The sequence below is a fragment of the Coffea arabica genome, chromosome 10c, assembly GCF_036785885.1.
Source record: "Coffea arabica cultivar ET-39 chromosome 10c, Coffea Arabica ET-39 HiFi, whole genome shotgun sequence".
NCBI classification, from domain to species: domain Eukaryota; kingdom Viridiplantae; phylum Streptophyta; class Magnoliopsida; order Gentianales; family Rubiaceae; genus Coffea; species Coffea arabica.
The window spans coordinates 2,288,255-2,310,422 of NC_092329.1; the positions used below are offsets into that span (position 1 = coordinate 2,288,255).

Consider the following 22,168-nt stretch of genomic DNA (forward strand, 5'->3'; position numbering starts at 1 on the left):
CTAGCTAAGTTGATATAATAACGTCCAAGTTATCATACATAAATTTTTATGCGGCTAAAAACGAAAACTAATGAAAAATATAAATGAAAAAACATGCAAGGTTCTGAATTGCTCATTGAACCATGATTAATAACCCGAAGGAAAGCCAAATTTCATGAATAATGAGTTAATAATTACCCTTGACTGGTAAAACAGAAGGCTCTGTTTGGATTGTAAATTATTTGAGATATTTTTACTGTAGCATTTTTTGTGATGTGATGTATGTGAAATAAAAAGGTAATTGAGAATATAAAAAGGCGTGTTAGAAATTGTAGTAATGATGTAAGCAAATAAATTTTAACAAATAATCCTCAATCCAAACAAACCTGGATTAATAACCCGACGGAGGACGTGAATAATCACGACCATTATTCCTTTTTCAATAGTTAATTTTTTTTTTAAAAAAACTGATTTAGTTTCCTGAACTAAGAAATCTTGAATACGTTTAAATTTCTGCCAAAGAATTTAAGAAGTTGATAGAAAATCAGGATAGCTCGACCGCGAAAGTGTATTATATGATGACTATACACAACCCAACTAGCATAGGTTTGGCCATTGTTAAATAATAGTCGTTGATTACTGCCTCTACATCCAACCAAGGTAACTCCGATTTTGCAGTACTTTTGTGTCTCCCTACTACATCAAGAGTAAGGCTTGACCAATGATATGATATCCGATCTTACTCTTCACTACTAGATATCCACATGAGGTCAGGTAGAGAAAACTGCCCAATTTGAGGGAGCTCTGCTCGAAGTCAAAGCTGGCATGGTACGTAAATTCACGTCCAGGGGTAGCATGCGGTATTCTATATCAAGGTCCTTGAAGATTTTGATCATCTCCTCAACCAGTAGAGCCCTCCTTACCCATCTTTCACCCATGTCTTGGAAATTCATGGTGTGCGAAAGCCAGATTGACCATTTCAGCCTGTTCAAGTCCTCTACATCGCGCATCACTATCATGGGAGCCGGGTACCAGTGGTCGCTCTTGTTCTCAATGTACCTGCAAGCGTAGCCGCCAATCACAACATACATCAGATCACAACGCAGATGAAGGCTATACTGCTTGCTTGAAATGATAGGCATCCATCCATCCATTAACAGCCCCATTGTCTTCCATATACCGCCCAAACAAAACAAGCTAAGACAAACTAGAGAATACCGTCATCTTTAGTTTGGGCGTGCAAAACTCGGTACAGTATTTTTATGCGACTGATCATATGTTTTAAGGCTTAAGAAGAAAACGCAAAACCAATTTATCTGCAAAAATTATACAGGGCCAAAGTGTAACACAGGAAAGATGAAGAGGCAGCCCACACATACCTAGTTATTCTCTCCTTCATCAAAGCAATCTTTTCCAACGGAGTTGAAACATGGATGCAGAAATCAATAGCATCTCCCATATCTGGACTCCGGTAGTAGTTGCTGATGGGTTTTGTAGACAAGACACTGTTTGGATATATGATCTTTTGGTTATCATACCTCAGAAAAACTGTTGACAGTATATTCATCTCTTCAACCACCATCTGAAATCCGCAGAATGAGAAATCACTAGTTATATCCAACAACCAGCCGGCTCTGACATTAATAAAATTCACAAACAAGCTTCCACTTCACAAGCAGATCACACACCAAAAAAATTAAATAAAATAAAAATAAAAAGAAGAACAAGAAGTAAAGGGATTTTAGTAAAAGAATGAACATCTAACCTGAACTCCATCAATGTCAACACGGTCCCCCACATCATATGGGTGCATCACAAATAAGAAAATAATTGCTTCAAATGTTGTCTTGCAGGTGTTCCCAAACATGAAGACCACTAAAAGAACCTGAGAGCTCAAAAAGATAAAAAAATGGGTAGTTGCAACTTTCAGTATGAGGAGCCAGATGACAACAATGACTACTGCCACAAGAACATTCAACATGTGATGCAGCTTGTTTACAGCAGTTTTTGTGTCATTCAAAGATAAAGCAAGTGCTCTCCGTTCTCTAAAGGCGTTTACCTGCAGAAAATAATAACACATCCTATCACAGTTGGCAAAAAAAGCACACTGGAAAGTAACAACCAGTTTTACACGATCGGACCTATGTAAGATAGAAAAGGGAGTAAGAAAGCTCCACTAAAGATACTAAAAGGACAGTCACATATCTTGATAGAGTAACAAGTGATGAATACAATGAGATATTCTCTCATTAACCACATCTAGAAAGGTCAAGATCTGGAAATCCTATCAACAATAAGAAGAGAAGATTATTTGAACGTTCTGATGTCAAGCTACTCGAGTCTTCGACTGTCTCTCAGAATAGCATGTAGATAGAGAAATTTTCATTTGCATCTCACTTGGATGCAAACCAGACTACAACAGTTCCAAACACCAAGCACATTAATAATTGGAATATGATCTGCATCTTATGATTGAAGGAAACAAATAATGGAAACGTCATTCACGATTACACTTGGCTAAAAGGGGGAACATCACTTACTACCCAATTCTTAAGGGCACGTTTGCTGATCCCCTTGCCTTCATTTGTGCCTTCAAATAGGCGCATTGTCTTCAAAGCTTCATCCTCCCTCATAAAGCGCATCAAATCCTCCAGATGGATATATCTAATACACAAAATAAAATTTCTTGAATGAGAGAAATGTTCATAGGTAACAAAATACTTGGCCTCAAACGATAATAATCCACTAACACAAGAATTTCAAATAGTGCTTCATGTGATGGAAAACATTCAGCATGCTGTGGAATATATTTCACTAGCAAATTCAAGATATGACTATCAGAGCACCACTCATGCTTAGTTGTAAACATTTGAAACAAAAGTTACAGCATTTTCAGTTTCGACATAGTGAAATTTCCAGCCATCATTCAAGATAACGTACTTCTTTCACAAATTTCAAATTTAAAGATGCCATATTCAACTAGTGTAGAAGTTTTTACGTGGAATTGTTGACCAAAAATGGGAAACAGCATGATACAGCAAACTTTTCCAGTCATTAATAGACAAATCCAACCATCAAATAATCTAAGAAAGAACCGAAATGGAAACCACCTGTCAGGATGTCAAAGCAAAGCAGAAAATTGCACTATAATGTCCATTCAGGTCTAGTAACTTACTTAGAGCCAGGCTTTGCAACATTGCAGAATATCTTCTTTGCTCCAGCTTTTGCCTGGTTTTCATTCGTAATCTGCACAGAAGTTTCATCCTCACCCCTTGAGTCCTGCAATTTCTCATCTAAAGTTGACAGAACTCCTTGTCTAACGATGTTCATCAACCTCTTCATATTCCAAGCTGAAATATTTTTCTGATTTAACCGGTGCAAATGGTCAATCGTGATACCCTTCTCCTCTTCCTTCTTGGACATGGCCACGGAAAATGTTGGACTTTTTGCGGACATGGCAGTGGCAGACGTAGGACTCTTGCGAGGCGTACCAATCACTTTTCCACTCTTCAACACATTTGCCTTGAGATCAGCAGGCAACTTAGCACCAGCATTCTGAAGCTTCTGGACCTCAGCCAAGACCCTCTCCTCCTCCTCTTGCTCCTGCTGAATCTCAATCAACGGTGGCCCGGATAATGTCTCGATCACATACTGATTAAACAAAGACTCCTGAATCCGGTCAAAAAACGTACTAACATGAAAAGACGATGCCAAAACCTTGACAAGCAGGGTCTTAAGAAGCCAAATGAATGTTCCCACCAGAAGGCACACCCAAATCTTAGTAACATAAGGCAAAATCTTCCCATTTGTCACCCTCTCAACCTTCTTATCAAAAATAAGATGCCAAGCAATCAAAACCAGAGCCAACCAAACACAGTTCTGCACAGCATTCCTCAAACCATAAACAAAATACAAAACCCTCTTTCTTAACAAAAAATTCCTCTCTATCAAGAAAACCACCACCCTGATTGCCCATCCAGAAAACAACCTCCCACAAATCAACACCAAAATCATCAACTCCCATTTCCACAGATGCAGCTCAAAAATAGTCTGTTTCTTCAAAACTCCGATAGTAAGGCTACAAACTAAAGCGGCAACGATCAAAATCAGACCCAGCAGCTGAAGCACAGTGAGAGTGCTGAACTTCATCTTCTTGAACTCTTCTGGTAAATCATCCTCCAAGAAAGGGTCATCTTCGTCAATCTCACTGGCTTTCCCCAGCACCCCAGATTTCATCAACCTCTGGGACCGCTGATCTTGCTCCGGTGGGTCCAACAGCCTCGACTTCGTCTTCGTCATCAACAGGCTCGATTTTCTCCTGAACGAAGAGTTCCCACTGCAAACCAATACCTCCTCCGGTTCGCCGTTTCTCCCAATACCGCCGCTGGCATTAGACCGGCGGCGAACCGGTTCAGCTACATTTTCAGTAAACGAGACTCTAACCTCCCTGGGAGTAATCTGGTCGCAGTTATTAGGACTCTCCGGTATCCTAGATAACGGAGAACGTTGAGATAACGGCGACTCGGTTACAAAGTCGAAATCTTTAGCGTTATTAGCAATGGCCTTCATGGCAGCATCGTTAGAAAAATCGTAACTTGAGTCTCGCCAGACATTACTTTTAGCAGCATTTGCATTAGCACCACTCACCTGGGCCTGGCTAGAAGTAGAAGACGACGAAGAAGAAGTCAGCTCGGTTTCTTTACTAACAGTGGTGGGCTCTCGGTCTCGCTCTCCTCCTCCTCGGGGGTTGATTCTGATGACGACATCGTTTTGAGCAGAAGAATCGGCGCCGACGGGAGCGGATGTCATGTTAGAGTTATTAGAGTCGGAGAAGTTAAGGTTTTGGGTCTGATCTAAGAGGGCTAAACGCTCGTCTTCAGGGAGACGGGACTGATCAGCAGCAGAAGGAGAGTGAATGTTTTTGAAAGATTTTCTAAACTTTTCCATGTGACTTTCAACTTAAAGTAAAAGGAGTTGTTGCCAAGGCCGCAACACACGTCTCTAGATTATTCAACTAAAGTCAGAATTGAAAGTATATTCAAGGGGATTGATTGATGAGGTGTTGAGAGACGGAGCATTAAATTAATGGCCTAACCACTACAATAAGCTTTGAGCACCGCCTTTGGGTTTGTGGGGTTCTACTTCTGGCGTTGTGGGTATACTATTCATTGATCCTTGACTATTGCAGGAGGAGGGGAGCTGGCAGTAGAATTGAGTTTTGAGGCAGGGAGAGTGAGAAACCCAAGAAGATTTGGCTGAAATGGCTCGGGTTTTTATGTAGAACGGAAGCGTAGGGAATCAGAGACAGGGAAGGGAGAATTAGGTAGGCAGATCAGAAGATTGGGATTTGGGGTGGATCCCTAATGGTACAGGTGTCCATGGACAATGCAATTACAATTACGTTTGGACTTGACATTCTAAGGGAGGGAAATGGAGTACATATTCGGACGCAACGCAAGTAAATTGTTCCGGGCAAATGGAGTACATATTCACGCGCTAGCCAAAAAAAAAGGTTTTTGGCGCCCCTTGAGTCTGAAAATGCTCCTATTATTTCTTGTATGCTTCGTTTTATGTAATGATATTTATTGTGCTCCGCTGGGGATTCGGGGCTGGAACGATTGTTTGTTCCGAAAAGTGTAACACCATTTACACACGATATAATATCATCTGTATAAAATGTAATAATAGAACAACAGCGAGTAACACTAGAATAATATTTTTTGATCTAATCATGACCGTGAACCTTCCGGACCGTTGTTTCTGACAACCGTTCCGGCCCTTCCTCCTGCAGTTTGTTTTTGCTGGTTTGCGACCTCGAGACGGGATCTTATCTTTTGGAACAATTGCGCTTTGTTATATGTTTCGAACTCGCGGCTAGCTGCTTGTTCTTTTGAGTCAAAATCATTCTTCTTCATCGACTGAATACTATAATCTTCTTCTATCTCATCAATTAGTCTCTTTTTCATTGCGATTTCACACAAAACCTAATCTAGCTACAATTCCAAAATTTTAATTTAGCCTCGAATGTTACAAGAACACTCCCTTCAATTTCAATTACAGTGCAGACTGTCACCCTTATCATCACCCAAACTTTTTGCAGTACATTGATTCTAGTCAGTTCTTTAATAAGCCACAAACTTGGAAAGAAGAGCAAAGAGAAACGCACCATTAACTCTAAGCACTTGCGCTAAAACAAAAAAAATGGTGAAGACATCCACTAAATCATTTGTACTATTTGCCAAACTAGAAGCAAACACTCCATGCCACTCTTCTCTGAACTTTTGGAGCCTTTTATAGCGGCGGATGATTTGCAACTTTTGCATCTACGTGGATAACGAGTCGAGTGGTTTGCCAAATTTTTTGCGTGTAAAAATGTTGGCGGCGTCGAGTGTTATGATACCATGTTCAAATAAATGAGAGTCTTAATAATCTACTATCTATGCAAAAGATTCATGTCGCTATTCCATGAACTGTACAAGATGAGTACACTCCTAGCATTCGTTTTAGTCCAAACTCCAGCAAAAAATATTAAGCAAAGGGAATAGTGGGAGCAACAAACAAAATGTTCGAGAGCTTTTAATAATAATGTCTTATTTTGTTTTATTTTGTTTTGTCTGCTTGTGAGACGCTTAAGTAGTATAGTAGTAGTTTGTCAAATTGTTGGTTGATGCCTTGATGTCTAAAAGCAGAAAACAGATTGGTTGGTTAACGTTTTGATGATAGGTTTTATGGTCAAAACAGTGGTTTTTGATTTTTTATTCTTTATTGTTATTATTATAATTAGTGTGTTTTGGCGTACGGCTTAACTGAACTGTCAAGTCTCACGTTGATGATGGGCGGATAACGGACCGAAAGCAGCAGCTACTTACAAGAGTCGGAGTCCTACGCGTGGCTTCAATTCCGCGACCGCCGTTTTCGGGGTTCCGCGTTTTTCTTATTAGCCCTACTTTTGGACAAAGATGTCCAGCTGCGAGCCTCATTGTCATTGCTGGTCCGTACTGAGTGGTGACTGCTGTTGCGTTTTGGACAGCCCAAGTCCAGACATCCCACTGTTGAGCGGGCCCTACCCAAACCAACCCGACATCTCCGCCTGTATTTCTATCACTTCACCTGACCTTTTCCTTTTTTTTTAAACAAAAAAAAAAAAAAAAAAAGACATGATGGGCTTCGCAGTCTGGTAAGCGGAAGAATAATGAGGAGAATAAGGTATGGTAATAAGTTTACAACGTTAACAATTGATCCACTTTCCTTTTTTTAAAAAAAAAAAAAAAAAAAAGTGCTTACAGCAACAAATTGAAAAGACCAAAAAACGTTTAGCCCTTCGTAGCGTTTTAGATTTATACATAATTCAGGTGTCTCTTTGCTAGCAATTGATTCTCTTCCTTTCGCTTTCCACTTGTATGCTTGCTTCCCTAATTCACGATACGGTCCAACTTTCAATTCAAAGTTTTCTACTTCAAGAGCTGTGCTTGATTTATTCTGCAAGTTCATTATGAAAGATAATTTGTATTCTAATTCTATTGTTGTTTAAAATTACACAATGTACCAACCATTGTTGCGGGAAAATCAACCCAAATTTGGTTGCTGGAAAATCATTAAAAACAGAAAGTTATTGTTAACTTCTTCCCATTCACTTGTATTCGTAATGATTATATGTGTTCGTGCTTTGCCATTTTATAGAAATGCGATCGCTACATTGATATACAAAATTCCATTCCTCTTTAAAAACTGAGGTAGACCAAAGGACAAGCAATGCGAAAATGAAATCCGAAGCATAATAGTAGTGACACCATGAAAAGTTTGTGTGATTGAGACCAGCAATGGACGGCGATGAAGAAGGCTTCCTCTACGCTCTTAGTCCTGTTCCAAGACTATACCGCATCAGTGAGCTCTTCATCGCAGAAAAACTACACCTACTTGTGATTTTCTTTTTCTTTTTTTTCTGAGTACTAAACTTGGAAGAGAACTAGTACACGTTCTAAATGGACTATACAGCAATGTTCCATACCTTACGAGAAGGTACGTTCCAACTACTCAAAGAGAACAACGGGGCGAAGGGGAAAAAACACGAAGAATTACGAAAAGAAAGGGGTCAGCTTCCATTAATCTGTGGAGGGTTCCGACCCGTTAGATATGCAATCGCTGGTGTAGAAAATTCTTTTGGACAAAATTGCTTCTTTTGCTTCCACTCGCTCTTATGCCGCTTAGCAGCAGGGGGAACACTTCCGCCTCTTCTGCAACTTGGGTAGCTACGCAAGCAACATGCAGCATTTTCACTTTCTTGCCTGTTCAGCCCAATACATCCATGAGCTGATAGGGTTCTCCAAGGCTTTTCCTTTTGGGGGCCCGCTCTTCTTCAACAACCTAGGCTCAAGAAGTAAATTTTAGTAGTCTAACAGTCCTGAAAATGGAATAGTAAGGGAGGCATTATACCCTATTTGCCATGTCTTGTAAGATTTCAACAATCTCGGAGAACTCTGGCCTTGAGGATGGATCTTGCTGCCAGCATCTCTCAAGTAATTCCACCACCAAGGGATGAGTTTGCCTTGGTATGGAAGGCCTTAGACCCTAGAATCCCCATCACAAAGAACAGCCACCCAAAAGTTAACTAAAATTCTTGATGGATCCTTCCATTTAAGAAATATGCTCTTCATGATGAAAACAACCATTCAACTTCTGAAGGTACTTGTTGAGCAATGATATGTCAATCAACGCTAAGGTTTCTAACATAATGGAACATGACATTCATCGATTAACATGGTGACAGACATGGAATCCATAGGAGTTGTAGTTCTCTTCACTATTTGAGGAAGAAAGAAAAAAGTCTATATGAGCAATGCAGACTGCTGGGCTGAGGGTGGATAATAATCTCGTCACGTCTAAGAAATTACCTTCTGGACCACACCAACTGCTGCTTGTAATGGGGTCATATGCTCATAAGGAAGCTGGCACATCAGAATAAATGATCATTGATACATGGAAATCATATATCTACAATCTAAATGGGAATCATCACCTATGTTCCAAGAGTTGAGTGAAGAAATCATTTTAGACAATCTTCCATATGACTTAATTAGAGAACTAATAACATTGTAAACAGCAACAGAGTAGGACCTTTGTTGTCAGCAGCTCCCAAAGAACTATTCCAAAGCTGAAAACGTCAGCCTTATGATTATATGGCTTGTGTTCAATAACCTTCAAGAATCAAAACAAATAAGCAGAATGAGAGCCAACCATATACGACTGAATTGTGTAAAGTACTAATGCTGACAGTATACTAGGATGGTACTTCCTTGACTATCGATTTCAGGTCACATATAATTTGTAAGGGAAATAATCTCTAAATACTATCAAGCTGCATGAAAATAGTGAGTCATAACTGAAGAATGAACTGTGTTATCAACTAACATTGGAAGAGCTAAAAAAAAAAAAAAAAAACTAACATTGGAAAAGGTAATTGTGTTTCCACAGAATTCAAAGTAGAGAAGAAAGTTGACCTCAGGAGCCATCCAGCGATATGTTCCTGTCTCAGCAGTCATGACACCAGATTGAACTTGCACTCTAGCTACACCAAAATCAGCGATTTTAACTACCTGTCAGTTCATACACGCACACACATACAAAATCCCGTCAGCAACTAAAACCTATCCACAAGCTTGATACAACTATTATTCAGATGATGAAAACATTCAAGCAAGCACAAACATATCTTACATTTCTATGAATTATTAATTTGAAGAAGTAACCTCAGGAAGAAAACCATTATAGCTAGATGTAATTGGCGTTTAGAATGCAGAGACCATAAAACATCCATCTAAAAACAATAATTCATTTACTGACAAACTGAATTCTCTTTTTACTTTCGATTAGAAAATGAAAAGCAAAAATCATCTGAGAAAAACAAAGTAATCTTCAAGATCCTTACTTCATTCTCATCCAAGAGAAGGTTGGCTGCCTTAAGGTCTCTGTGGATTATATTATTCTGGTGCAAATAGCTCATTCCTCTTGCAACATCAACAGCGACTTTGAGTATGGCAGGTAGCTTAAGTACACCATTCTGTTTATGCAGGAGATCATAGATGCTTCCTCCATGCATATATTCTGAGAACAAAATCAAGAAAGAGAACCAGATAAGGCTGGCTTCCATGATGGACATCTTCAACAAACACAGATAGAAGTATGATTGGAAAGGTGGACCTTGACACTGAAAAAGGATAAACAAAGAAAGAAGTAATTAATCAAATAAATGTTCACAAGATCCATTCTAAATCAGAGCAGGATTTACCAGTTACAATGCACAAGAGTGGAGGTCTTGTACATGCACCAATAAACTGCACAACATTCTTGTGCCGAACTTTCCTTCAAGTACAGAATTACTTGGTTTAGATTGGAGAATCAACAACATAGATGATGGGATCACAATATATAAATAAATCAGCAATATGGTTATATTCCAGTATACCGCATAGAGCTGGAAAGGTATGCTTCTGCTAATTGAGATATAACTATATTTTAGTTTTTCTGTAAGTCATGACCATGGAGAAATAATTCTGCTTGGTACAAAACAAAATGTTTCTCTTTGCTAGAACATAATCACTTAGTGCAAACATTGAAAGCAATAGTCACCTTTCATGTTACTTTCATTATGTATTGATTCTTCTTTAGCAATCTACCAACTTATTTCACGCTAAAAACATCCAAGGTAAATCTTGAATGGCAACATGTAGCAATCTTGAAAATTGATTTAAAGCAAAAGTATCACAAAGCAGCTCTGCAGAACATCATTAGAAAATTTTATTTCTAGGGAATTAGCAGCAGAAATTGATGAACCTATAACAGTCCCAAATTTAAATCAGCAAAAGCCAACCATCACGAGGAAATTTTATGTCTAGGGAATTAGCAGCACAGATTCATCAACCAATGGGAAGGGTCCCAAATTTGCAGGATGCAAAACATTCGTGCATCAAGGACACCATGGGACATTTCTTTCACAAAAATGTTCAGCCAAACTAGGTGCACTTCAGTTACTTTATTTTTTCTTTATTTGTCTGTTAAGAATCATTTCACCATGTTAGTAGGTTGCAGACTAAGATCAATATTTATTGGACAGGTGCTTATTCTGTGGTAAACACAGAATACCTTGTCATTGAAGAGATCACAGCAACAGCATATAATGAACTCAAGAAAATACACTTGTTGAAAAGCGTGCATGGACTTAAGATAAAACAAAAGCTTCTCAATATTATCCAACAAAACTTAGATATACAGCCAAAAGAATTGCACATAGTGAAGAAAATGAACCTCAAAATGTAGACTTCTTGAGCAAATTCTCTTTGTACTGTTTCAGTTAAGTGCTCAGCTTTAAGAACTTTGATTGCCACATCCTGACTATGAAAGATGCCCTTGTATCTGTTTGGCATCAAAAGATTATATTTAAAGGAAACTAATGGATTAGCAGAACTATACTTTAAATAGCATAGCACTCACAGATCACCATTTGATCCTGTGGCAATTTTATGCTCAAATTTCACCAGCTTGGCATCGATTTCCCAGACATCACTATCATCAATTGGTATGTTGACCTCATCTGGGAGAAGTGCAATCTTACTATGCCCCAACTTTACACGAGAAGGCAACATTTCTGGATTTAATCCAGAATATTCCTGCATTGTACTTGAAAAGTATGTTAACTGGAAAACAGTCCAAAACAAGTTCTAATGAATCAAGTTACCTCGATCTTTGGAATTTCTTTCTCTAATACTTTTACGAGCTGGTCTGTTCCCTAGCAAAATATTTGCAGCAAGCAAGAAAGTCAACTTGTGGAGAAATGAATAATATAGCACCAAAAATATTAGGGCTTTAAAACAATGATCTTAAAATTCTAGAAGATACTTAAAGTTGTAATATTGAGGTATTAATATTAGCAGTGCAAGATCCAATGACAAACTCAAGGTCCACACATGCTGTTGTACATGCTATAGCAGCTAACATTTAATCAAACTTAGATCAAACTAAGCACTAGAACACCAAATGAAAGAGTGTATATAATGCTGAAATTCTTCCTTCTGATAAAATGCTATTCTTTTACGTCCTTATTCCTCCTCTCCTACAAAATAATTACCTTGAGGACTAAAATTCTACTGTCACCCGCCTAAATTAAGAAGAATGTAATGCAAGTCATGCATTGGTTATTTGATTGCTTCAGTAAAAGATTTGTAATCAGCCTCATTCCCAGCTACCTGATGCATATTCTCTGACCATATAGCTTCAGAGCATCAACCTTTTTGGAACACGAGTAAGAGTAAATACAGCAGAGCTTCCATCAACCTGAAGATCAGCTGGCTAAAAGGCTCGAACGCACAGGAAATTTCCAAATCCTTCCATTACAAACTACATATATGAAGCTGGAGCATCTAATCACGAAAACATTACCCTAAGGTACAAAAAATGATGCAGTGGATGTTCAAATTTCCATGTATAAAAGCATTAAAGCAATAGCCAAAAGTCTAATACTTGCGATACACGTAATAATTTATTGCATGTATTGCTTTGACATGGACATGGAAAGCTGCTGATACAGACGATACATGCATGTTAGTCACAGCAAACCACACCACCAAATTTACAGTCTGCAAAGGTTCTTCATGATCTCATACACAATAAATCGTACTTCTCATGAAGAATAGCTACATAAACAGCTAAAAAACAAAACACATACCTCATAGGCCCAACCATCAACAACAAAGACATCCAAGGAGTAGCCATCTGATGTCGAAAATGCATGAGCTTCTTGAATGTTCAGCCCAACCTCAGAAAGCAAGGAAGTCAACTGAAAATATAGATATACAAACTCAGATAAAAACTTAGTTACAATCATTTCACATAAAAGCAAAAAGATCAGTAGAGAGGAGAAGGAAGAAAACAAGAAAGCGGATGAGGTCACTCACGCGACTGAGGAGTTTTGGCTTGTCATTTGTAGAAATTGTAACTTCGTGCAGAGGACTGCAAGGATTTAAAGATCAATGTTACAAAGATGCTAATAAAAATCTGCCCAGAATCCATAAGATGTTCTCCCTGGAAAAGTCATCAGGTGACAAGAAAGAAAAAGAATAGCTCAATGAGGCCCAAACCTTTCAGAGTATTACCGATATAAGTGTGAATGTCCACTCACAGAACTATCTCCACGCTGAATAAAAGCTCTGTTTGCTTCTTGTGCAAATTCAGAATTAGATGACAAGTTGAAAGCCGGTGGAGGATGAAGTCTACAGATCAGGGCAACCAACTTGTGTCAGATAAAGAGGGGTCAATCACAGTTAGTACATGGTCATGGTGTCTCTACCTGCAAGGATGATTGTACTTCTGAACGCTTTTTGTGAAGCTTGAATGAACTGAATCATCAGCATTTCCATCAGAGAAAGGATGAACCTATATGAAAGATAAAGTTAACTGATATTTTGAACCTTTGAACAAGTTAAAAGTACATAGCCAGTACATAGCCAATTTTGATCGAAACACAAAGAAATACCAAAGATTGCACAGATTTAAACACACACATATGGTTTAACTAACAAATGCCATCGCAAGACAAGATATGCAACAGTTAATATAAGCAGCATATATCTTGGATTAAGTAGGACGGTACTCTAGAGCAGATTTACTAGGCCACGTGCCAGTGTCCAAGATAGCTCATAGACAACAGTGAATAGAGATTGACGTATCAGAAAAAACAAAAATAATAAAATTGTACAAATTTAGCGTGTAATCATGTTTATTGCACTTCCTCAATGCATAAAACTTTCGTAAATCAGAGGTTAAATCAGTTGATTGTGGCGGAGAACTCTGAGCCAAATAAAACACCATGTAACTTTCACTTCTAATATGAGTTAAACAATCTGTGTAGGAAAAGATTTTCCAAAAGACTCTGGCCTTTTCTGGGACAGTCTGAACAAAAGCTATGATAAAAAAGATTAAGTGAAGATGGCTCCAATTTGGTACCTGCACAAGGCGGACTTCAAATGCTGGCCTGGTGTAAGGGTCATGTGCCAAATGAAGCAATTTCTTGTGCACAAGGACATCTTGTGCCCTTTCAGTATTTACATCCAAAGCATAACTGCAGTATCCAAAAGAACAAATCAGCAGCAGAGCAACCTACCCTTTATCCCAGTCCCTATTTCGTTAAAAACACTCTATCTCTTCCAGATACGAGATTTCATGTGAACGGTTCACTCAAAATTTCAAATCATTGAGTTTAATCAGCAAGTTGCTCCTGACAAATTAAACTGAAATTGATTATCAATTCAAAACCATGCCTATTGTCTCTTTCAACTACAGTAGTTGCACTACAAAACGTCTAATCCACGAGCAGAATCATATATTTTCGCAAAGCAACTACTATGCAAATGAAGACTTTAGTTAACGCAAGCAAATCCATGATAACGACATATTAACAGCGCGTCTCTCACACAGCTATTACGAAGATAAACAAAGTAGATGGCGATGAAATCAACTAGCCTTGACCACCAATGTTCGGTGGTTGTAACGAATTAAGGTCGAATCTAACACAAGGAACTCGCCTTCTAGACTTAAATCCTCACCGTTTTTACCCTTTTTTTTTTTTAATTTTGCTGATGTATTCGGCGATCACCACACCAAAACTCCAAATTAAACAACTTAAAAGCGTCAAAACTAAGTACTTCCTACTGAATTAAGTATAATTCAACTTAATCATCACCAATCCAATGAAGGAGCAACATGCAGAAAGAAAAAAGAGAAGACGGTATATGCGGTACCGAAGAGGAAGCCTAGTGAAGTGATTCCAGAGCTCATCTTTAAAACCAGGCCGGCTAACTTCTTCGACTTCGGACTGCTCAAGTCTTCGGAGAACGTCGTGGTAAACCTCGACCTTGAGACGCCGTTTCCGACCGGGACTCGGCGAAGATTCTGATGCTCTGCTGCTGCAACTCTCCGTATCTTCCATATTGAGTTGGGATGGGAGTTCACCACCGCTATAGAGTCATCACACCAACAAAAAAAAAAGCCAGCATCAGAATATGCAAATGGATCCAGATTCCCTAACGAGTAATAAATAAATTACTCCGGTAATTGACCAGTGTAATGCATACTGCATAGCTAAGAAAGATAGAGGAGAGAGAGAGAGAGAGGGGAAAATACTAGTACTACTAAATAAAGACTGAGAAGAGTTGTTGGAGTTTACCAGTTTGTTTTTGGTATTATAGTTTATATTGTGTAGTATTATAGTTTATATACCATGGGAGTAGTAGTAGAAGTGGAGAGAGTATTTGTTTATGACCGCTTGCACGAATTGAAAGCGAAAAGCAACGAAGCAAATACAAAATTGCAGACTTGGCTGTGTATCGACGTGGATTCAAACGATGATGCGAAGCTTTGCTCATATCACCTCCTCCTGTCCGAGTGTCCTCTCCCCTCCATTTTACTATTATATTATTATTCTTCTAGTGTTAGTAACTAGCACTCCGTAGAGTATTATCTTATTATGGATCTGTAAATATATCCATGTCACCGTCATTATAAAAATAAAATATGACTACTAACTACTGTACAACCTCTTGAATAAATATTTATCTATATGAATAAATCTTACATGCACTGATAGACAGGCAGTGTATATATTATCATCATCGTTGGATTCATGACATGTATATAAAAATTAAATTTTATATAATTATTATTTATTCAATGCTGAATGACAGTATACACACTGTCAGTATAAAAAAGATTAATTTATATTTATATTTATAATTACAGTATAATATAATAAAAAGGAGGTGGGACACAGACTGGGGCCTGGACCCATTTCCAATCTCATCCAATTGGCGCGATTCCATTCTTGTGACCTGCTGCTTATTGCTTCAAGCCAAGGAATGGATAATAGAATGGATAATACTACTAAAATACAGATTGAATTGTAAAAAGAACTTTGGCACGTTCTAAGGGAGATGTAACGCTTACACTAACTAGTACTGTGATGAAATCATGAAATAAAAGTTTTTGACTATGGAATTGTTGTAATAATTTCAATCACTTTTTTTAAAAATAATAACAAAAAAAAAAAGCATCTCACTACTACACTACAGTGAGTGGTGCTGCCATTAATCATTCAATATGAACAGGGGGAGCAGTGACATCCTAAAGCAATCAAACTACTACTACGAGCCCCCAGATGCCCCTGTGAGCCCCTGTAGCTCCATTGAGTGAGAAGGGCCTGGGTTCGATTCCGAGCTCGGGCAGCCGGGGTAAATTCCTGATGATTCGGTGGGGCCCGCTCTCTCAGGCGCAGTGGGATTAGTTGGGGTTAATGGCGGTGTCAGGTATCCAGTCCCAGACCGCTACCCCCAGATACCCCTGTGTTGACAAAAAAAAAAAAAAAAAAAAAAAAAAAAAATCAAACTACTACTACGAGAGAGGACTTTCTATCTAGGAACGAGGCTGCCACGCGCTTCCACAACGTGATTTTCGAGCAATGCACATAGAAGTACTTGAGATTTTAGGGAGGGCAAGCCAGACTCATGAAGTATACTTGCTTGACTTGAGTGGGCATTCTTAGATTTTTATTAAATAATTTAAAACAAAAAATCTTTTTCTTGAGGCAAAATTTAATATATTTTTAAGGATACAATAATGATAGAAAAATTGAACCTGAACTTCCAAAATTCGAGAGGGGACAAAGTCTAATTTTAAAAACATATGGACAAACCTTTTTTAATTGTTAATGGGAATGTTTAAACATTTCTAAAATCTTGGAGAGCAGCTGCCACTCCCGCCCCATTGCATCAGCGAATGATACTTGAGTTGAATTTGCTTTGCTTTGCTTTTCTTCGGGTTGGGTCAATTCTAATTTCATTGCGCCCGTCCTTCTTTAAACTAAAATAGTTCTAAGTTAAAACCCAGAATGTTTAAGAACAATAATGTCCACTCATGACTATGATGTGAATTTAGTGGAAAGGTGTGAATTTAGCATCTATCCAAATTGTTCAAGACCTAATTATTTTGTACAAGAGAGCATATTAGTCGAATTAAAAATTGTAAGACTCACAAAAAGTGAATTTATCCTCGTTAAACGTTAGTCTTCCTCTTACTATTTGTGCATTGTTACTTGTATAACTATAGTGTATATATGTATATATAAAAAATAATAAAAAAAAAAGACTGATTCTAATTAGAACGCCTCATATTTTTAGAATAAAATATATTTTTAGGATAAAATAACAAGTTTGCGCAGGAATGTGGGCCAGGAGAGGTGCAAGGAAAGGATATCATGAAGATGCTTGTTCCACTCCCGCAAAGGTCTGGCGGCCCTACCGGGAGACGAGGCGGTGACAAGCCTCTGGGGAATGTTGCAAGTAACTGTACAAGGATGTCTAGCTTTTCCCAGCGAATCAGGGGCTGTTCACATGGGATTATTGTACCCACCATGGTAACTCGTTACAAACTCTCAATGGCTAAAGTCGCACTCCCTGTTCTCGCGAGGGATGCAATTTCCGGATCCACACTCGTTTTATTTTAAGCGACAGATCTTGAATCAAACATCTACTAGTTACAATTCTTTGTAGGGAAAATCGCCAATTTAGTCCTCAAACTATTTTACTAAAGTCGATTTGGTCCCTAAAAGTTTTATCGCACCAATTAAGTTCCTTAACTAAAATACTTGTGCCAATTGAGGGCTTATACGGCGTCGCCACCCAAAACTCATATATCTGTACAGAAAACAACGGCCAGGCAGGGGCCTTTTTGGAAGTTCGCATCCTAATTTCTACGGGAAGCAAGGCAGAGCCCATTTTGCATCCGAATTGGGGGAAACCTATGAAATTAGGGGTTTTCCAAGACAGAATATAGCTGCTAGCATCAGTGGTAATAAATAGTTCATCTACGTTCTACCATTTTGATGCATTTTTCCAGTGAAAATATCCAATCCAATTTGAAGCTTCCCTACTTTAGTTAGACCTATCAGCAGAGAAGTAGATGTGGAAACAGGAGGAGTAAGACCAAATTTTGTCATTATGTTATACACTTCAAAAGCTTTCTCATGCAGTCCTGCTCTGCTGTAAGCACAAATGAGCGAATTGATGGCAATTATGCTAACAGGTATGCCCTTCTCAAGCATAGTCTTCAGTAAGTGCAAAGCCTCATCTAACCTTCCTGCCCAACACAATCCTGAAATGGACATGTCAGATATTGAACAATCAGGAATCAAAGCCATCATAGATAATTCCCTTAAGAACCTGTTGCCATCATCTTCCCTCCCATATTTGTAGTTTCCTGCAACCAAAATGTTAAAAGTTATACCATCAGGAGCAACTCTCATATTCCGCATTTCCTCATAGAGCATATTAGCCTCACCAATTTCTCTTGCCTTTACATGGCCATCCATCAAAGCATTGTATGTCACAGTGCCTGGTGAAACACCCATTTCTTGCATTTCTTCAAATATTTTCCTTGCTTCTACAATGTTGCCCTCCTTGCAGAGTGCATTAATAATTGTAACAAATGTGGCAGTGCTTGGTTCACAACCGCTTTCCGCCACAAAATGCGCCCAATTCAGAGCATGAGATGTCCAGCCTCTCACACAATATGCACTTATTAGCAAATTATGTGCAATTACATCAGGTTCACAACCATACTTCCTCATCAAAAACAACAAGCTTTCTCCTGTTCTAACACACCCTTTTCTACAAAAGCCAAGAATCATCACATTATACACAAAAATATTCGGGCAAGGTCCCCTTTGGATCATATCTCTAAATAACTTCCATACACTACCATAATCACCAACTCTAATTAGCGGCGCAAAGAAAATGCTAACAGCTGATAAACTTGGTCTAATTCTGACCTTCCTCATTCTATCCCAGATTTTCAATGCTTGGGAACCCATATCTGCATTCACAAACGCCCTCATCAAAGAATCAAGAACCGAGAAATCTGACTCATACTTGCTATGCTCTCTCCACATAAACTCTACCAACTCATTACTCCTACATTCACCAATTCTACTAATTACACAAGAGAGAACATCCTGTGCCATCAACCTCAACCCCTCAGCAGCCAAGACATGTGCGACAATACAACACGACTGGACTATGAATTCCGAAGCATCACAGAAGACCAACTTGAAAAATGCAAATGAGACTTCGCGGTTTTCAGATAATTTCAAGGTTTCTACAAGCAAATAGGGGCAAACCCCCAATTTCTTCCGCTATTTGCATGTAAAATGGGTTTCTGTCTTGGAAAACCCCTAATTTCACGGTTTCCCCCAATTCGGATACAAAATGGGCCCTGTCTTGCTTTCCGTAGAAATTAGGATGCGAACTTTCAAAAAGGCCCCTGTCTGGCCGTTGTTTTCTGTATAGATATATGAGTTTTGGGTGGCGACGCCGTATAAGTCCTCAATTGGCACAAGCATTTTAGTTAAGGAATTGGAAAAAAAACCTGAGCGGCCACTAAACTATTGGTCAGATCATGTTTTGGCCATCAAACCATTTTTCGTCAATAATTGGCCACTAAACAACTTAATCAGTAAGTCCGTGACCATTTAGTCAATAATTACTCTTAATCTATGAAATTAGCATTACACGTTGCAAAGCACAAGGGTAATTTTGTCTAACAACTACGCGACTCTATTTCATAGATTAACTGTTAATTTCATCAATTAAGAGTAATTATCAACTAAATGGTCATGAGTTTACTGATTAAGTTGTTTAGTGGCCAATTACTGACGAAAAATAGTTTGATGGCCAAAACATGATCCGACCAATAGTTTAGTGGCCGCTGAGATTTTTTACCCTAAGGAATTTAATTGGTGCGATAAAACTTTTAGGGACCAAATCGGTTTTAGTAAAATAGTTTGAGGACTAAATTGGCGATTTTCCCTTCTTTGTACCTTACGATCTATTTTAAACGCGAACCACTCCTGAGTTTTGGGATCAGTATTGCAAACACCTCTTGTGGTTCTTCCTTCCCAATATGATAGTGTATTAGCTAGGGTATCCGATCCCTGGACCATTGAACTGATCCAATCGGTATTTTATGGGTCAATCTTTTTTTTTTTTTTTGACTCTTATCCGACTCACATATTAGCGATTATTCGATGCGGGAGTCTGAATATTGGATACCAGTGAGAGCCGGATTAATGGATACTCGTTCCGTCTAGCTCATCGTTTAAGTTTTTTAAAAAATAAATTATACTAATTTAATTTTATATTTTACATATTCATCTAAAACTCAACATAAATTTTTTCTAGCAAAAATCTCGTTGAGAAATAAACATGCAAAGAGAATACAAGAGAAAGGGAAAAAACAAAAGAATTCAAAACAAATGAAAATTTAAAATAAATAGTACCATTTTTTTAATATATATCTTCACATCAATTAAACTCTTTCCTAAAAAAATATAAGATTATGACCTATACAAATTAATCTTATAAACAGACCATAGTCTGTAATTTATTCGATAAAATTACTTAGTTATTTCTAAAAATATTGTTTTATAGTATATGTATAAAAATGAAAAAAAATAAAAAACATATATGCAAGGCTAGTCAAGCATTCGCAAGTTCTTAATCCCATGACTCTAACCTATATAGCATATAAACAGGTACCCGACTTTATTTAACTTGGTCAAATCATACAGATCGGATACCCTATTTTTGGGATTGGATCAAATCGAATATCGCGAGTTTTTAAATATTATTTAAAATAAACCGCTGACTCAAACCATATGAAATAATCAACACAACTTTTCAATAAGGTTGAAAGATGAATCGAACTACTCAATATTCGAATCGACTTCAACTTGATTTGCCAACTAATCAATCCAAAATTGAATAATGTTTTATATTTGATAATATTCAAATTCGACAAAAAAGTTCGTTCAAATTCGATTTAACAAATAAGCAATCTAAATTTGAACAAAATTTATAACTCGTATAAATAATCAAACAAATTTAAATTTGATTTGATTAGACTCATTTACGTTACTACTTTTCAATCGGCTAAAGTCAATAGAGAAGGCATGCCCGATTGATGGTTAAAAGTGAAAAAGATCCTTTACTCCTTCCATGCCGTAGTATCCCTCCATAATGCTGTCACGAAGTAACTGCATGGCTTCAGGGAGTCACTTCTTTGAATTGAAGTTGATCCATTGCATGCCGGTAAATCAATTAATAGTTGGCCAACCGTAGACAAAACAGTCCGGCCGGTGAGTCTGATGGGAGATTCCACAAATAGGAATTAATATACTACTGCCAAACTGCTCAGAGGAAGGAAAAAAGCAGAGAGTGGACAGTTATGGGGTGATTCCTTTCTTCATTGAATTCATTGCAGATAGAGATGAAGGAGAGAATATTGTGACTTTAATTGGGGTCGTGGGTTGCCATTAATGGTCCGGTCCTCCTTTCCTGAATCTTGGGTTTGGTGGTCGACGGTTTTAATTCAATGCACAGATGCCCTTCTCTCTTTCTTCTTCTTAAAAAAAAATGACAGGACCGAAATATAGTCGTTCCCTTTCCCATTTCCCATCCATTTCTCCTTGTCTTCTACAAAACCATAACCCAAAAAAAAAGAAGAAAAAACAAATCCTTTCTCCTTCCTCTTCTTCTTCTTCATCGCAATACTTCTGACCGATGATCAGAGCCTGCTATTTTTTGTGTAAGAATTTTGAAATAGTCACTGTGATATTGGTCCGGTTCACTCGGATGTTGAGGCGCGCTTTGCACTATTTGTTTTGCGCTGAAGGCGTATACGCAAGCAAGCCTTGTCCAGTAGTACTATAAACAATCTGATTGAGCCGTGCCAATATCTTAGTGTCTTTTCATTACTAGTAGTTGGCTTGCTTGCCTGCCTGCCCGCCCGCCCTATGTATATCAAGGTTTGAACCCTTTTTTTCCATCCTTTGTAATCTTATTTTGGTTTTCTTTGTGGCTGCCTATAGTTAGTTAATATAGTAACTATTACTAGTTATTTTTACTAGTAATTATTCCTTGTTTTCGCTCTTTTTCTAACTTTAAATTTCTCCCCTTTCCTTTCTACATACTCTCCGGATCCGTACCAGGAAAAAGTTAAGTAGATTACGAGCTCCTATGATTGTCATTTGTTCCACAGAAGAAGCTTTGCATCTGTTTACCAGTTTTAATCTAACCCAAAAAAAAAAAAAAAG

At 38.1% G+C, this 22,168-nt stretch overlaps 3 protein-coding genes across 9 annotated transcripts; all 3 read right to left on the reverse strand.

Moving 5' to 3' along the window:
• Window positions 1-489: 489 nt before the first annotated feature.
• Window positions 490-5,434, reverse strand: LOC113711686 (mechanosensitive ion channel protein 8-like). 2 transcript variants are annotated; one of them, XM_027234855.2, is made up of 5 exons: window positions 3,155-5,434; window positions 2,520-2,643; window positions 1,745-2,038; window positions 1,359-1,561; window positions 490-1,038 (listed from the first exon to the last, which is right to left on the reverse strand). In XM_027234855.2, exons 1-5 carry the CDS (start codon window positions 4,924-4,926, stop codon window positions 750-752), a joined length of 2,682 nt encoding a protein of 893 aa, XP_027090656.2. In that variant the 5' UTR covers window positions 4,927-5,434; the 3' UTR covers window positions 490-749. The 2 variants fall into 2 exon arrangements, with proteins under 2 accessions (XP_027090656.2, XP_071924416.1); XM_072068315.1 differs by having other exon boundaries at window positions 2,523-2,643; window positions 3,155-5,398.
• Window positions 5,435-7,763: 2,329 nt separating this feature from the next.
• Window positions 7,764-15,334, reverse strand: LOC140015615 (serine/threonine-protein kinase STY46-like). Of its 6 annotated transcripts, XR_011822255.1 has the most exons (18): window positions 15,102-15,140; window positions 14,769-14,984; window positions 13,975-14,089; window positions 13,319-13,404; window positions 13,125-13,241; window positions 12,927-12,981; window positions 12,698-12,808; window positions 11,711-11,761; window positions 11,467-11,642; window positions 11,281-11,388; window positions 10,265-10,338; window positions 9,905-10,080; window positions 9,477-9,572; window positions 9,094-9,174; window positions 8,871-8,924; window positions 8,413-8,547; window positions 7,988-8,343; window positions 7,764-7,839 (listed from the first exon to the last, which is right to left on the reverse strand). XR_011822255.1 is itself a non-coding variant. In XM_072068321.1 (17 exons), exons 2-17 carry the CDS (start codon window positions 14,954-14,956, stop codon window positions 8,269-8,271), a joined length of 1,698 nt encoding a protein of 565 aa, XP_071924422.1. In that variant the 5' UTR covers window positions 14,957-14,984; window positions 15,194-15,334; the 3' UTR covers window positions 7,764-8,268. The 6 variants fall into 6 exon arrangements, 5 of the variants coding, with proteins under 5 accessions (XP_071924422.1, XP_071924420.1, XP_071924421.1 ...); XM_072068321.1 differs by lacking the exon at window positions 15,102-15,140 and adding an exon at window positions 15,194-15,334 and having other exon boundaries at window positions 7,764-8,343; XM_072068319.1 differs by lacking the exon at window positions 15,102-15,140 and adding an exon at window positions 15,151-15,200 and having other exon boundaries at window positions 7,764-8,343.
• A 2,500-nt stretch (window positions 15,335-17,834) lies between these two features.
• LOC140016180 (uncharacterized) lies at window positions 17,835-19,302 on the reverse strand. The gene is made up of 2 exons (XM_072069616.1): window positions 18,358-19,302; window positions 17,835-18,276 (listed from the first exon to the last, which is right to left on the reverse strand). The coding sequence occupies exons 1-2, from the start codon at window positions 19,037-19,039 to the stop codon at window positions 17,885-17,887; spliced, it is 1,074 nt and encodes a 357-aa protein (XP_071925717.1). The 5' UTR covers window positions 19,040-19,302; the 3' UTR covers window positions 17,835-17,884.
• Window positions 19,303-22,168: the final 2,866 nt, after the last annotated feature.

What these genes read in the sequence shown, in the direction of transcription:
- LOC140016180 (XM_072069616.1), bottom strand. Translation starts at nt 19,039, where the DNA reads ATGGCACAGGATGTTCTCTCTTGTGTAATTAGTAGAATTGGTGAATGT. An exon ending in TGTAAAGGCAAGAGAAATTG is followed by an intron (nt 18,277 to 18,357) that starts GTGAGGCTAATA and finishes TTTTGGTTGCAG; the next exon opens with GAAACTACAAATATGGGAGG.
- LOC140015615 (XM_072068318.1), bottom strand. An exon ending in TTCACTAGGCTTCCTCTTCG is followed by an intron (nt 14,090 to 14,768) that starts GTACCGCATATA and finishes TGGATACTGCAG; the next exon opens with TTATGCTTTGGATGTAAATA. An exon ending in ACAGGATCAAATGGTGATCT is followed by an intron (nt 11,389 to 11,466) that starts GTGAGTGCTATG and finishes GATGCCAAACAG; the next exon opens with ATACAAGGGCATCTTTCATA.
- LOC113711686 (XM_027234855.2), bottom strand. Translation starts at nt 4,926, where the DNA reads ATGGAAAAGTTTAGAAAATCTTTCAAAAACATTCACTCTCCTTCTGCT. An exon ending in GTGCCCTTAAGAATTGGGTA is followed by an intron (nt 2,039 to 2,519) that starts GTAAGTGATGTT and finishes TATTTTCTGCAG; the next exon opens with GTAAACGCCTTTAGAGAACG. An exon ending in TTGACATTGATGGAGTTCAG is followed by an intron (nt 1,562 to 1,744) that starts GTTAGATGTTCA and finishes TGCGGATTTCAG; the next exon opens with ATGGTGGTTGAAGAGATGAA.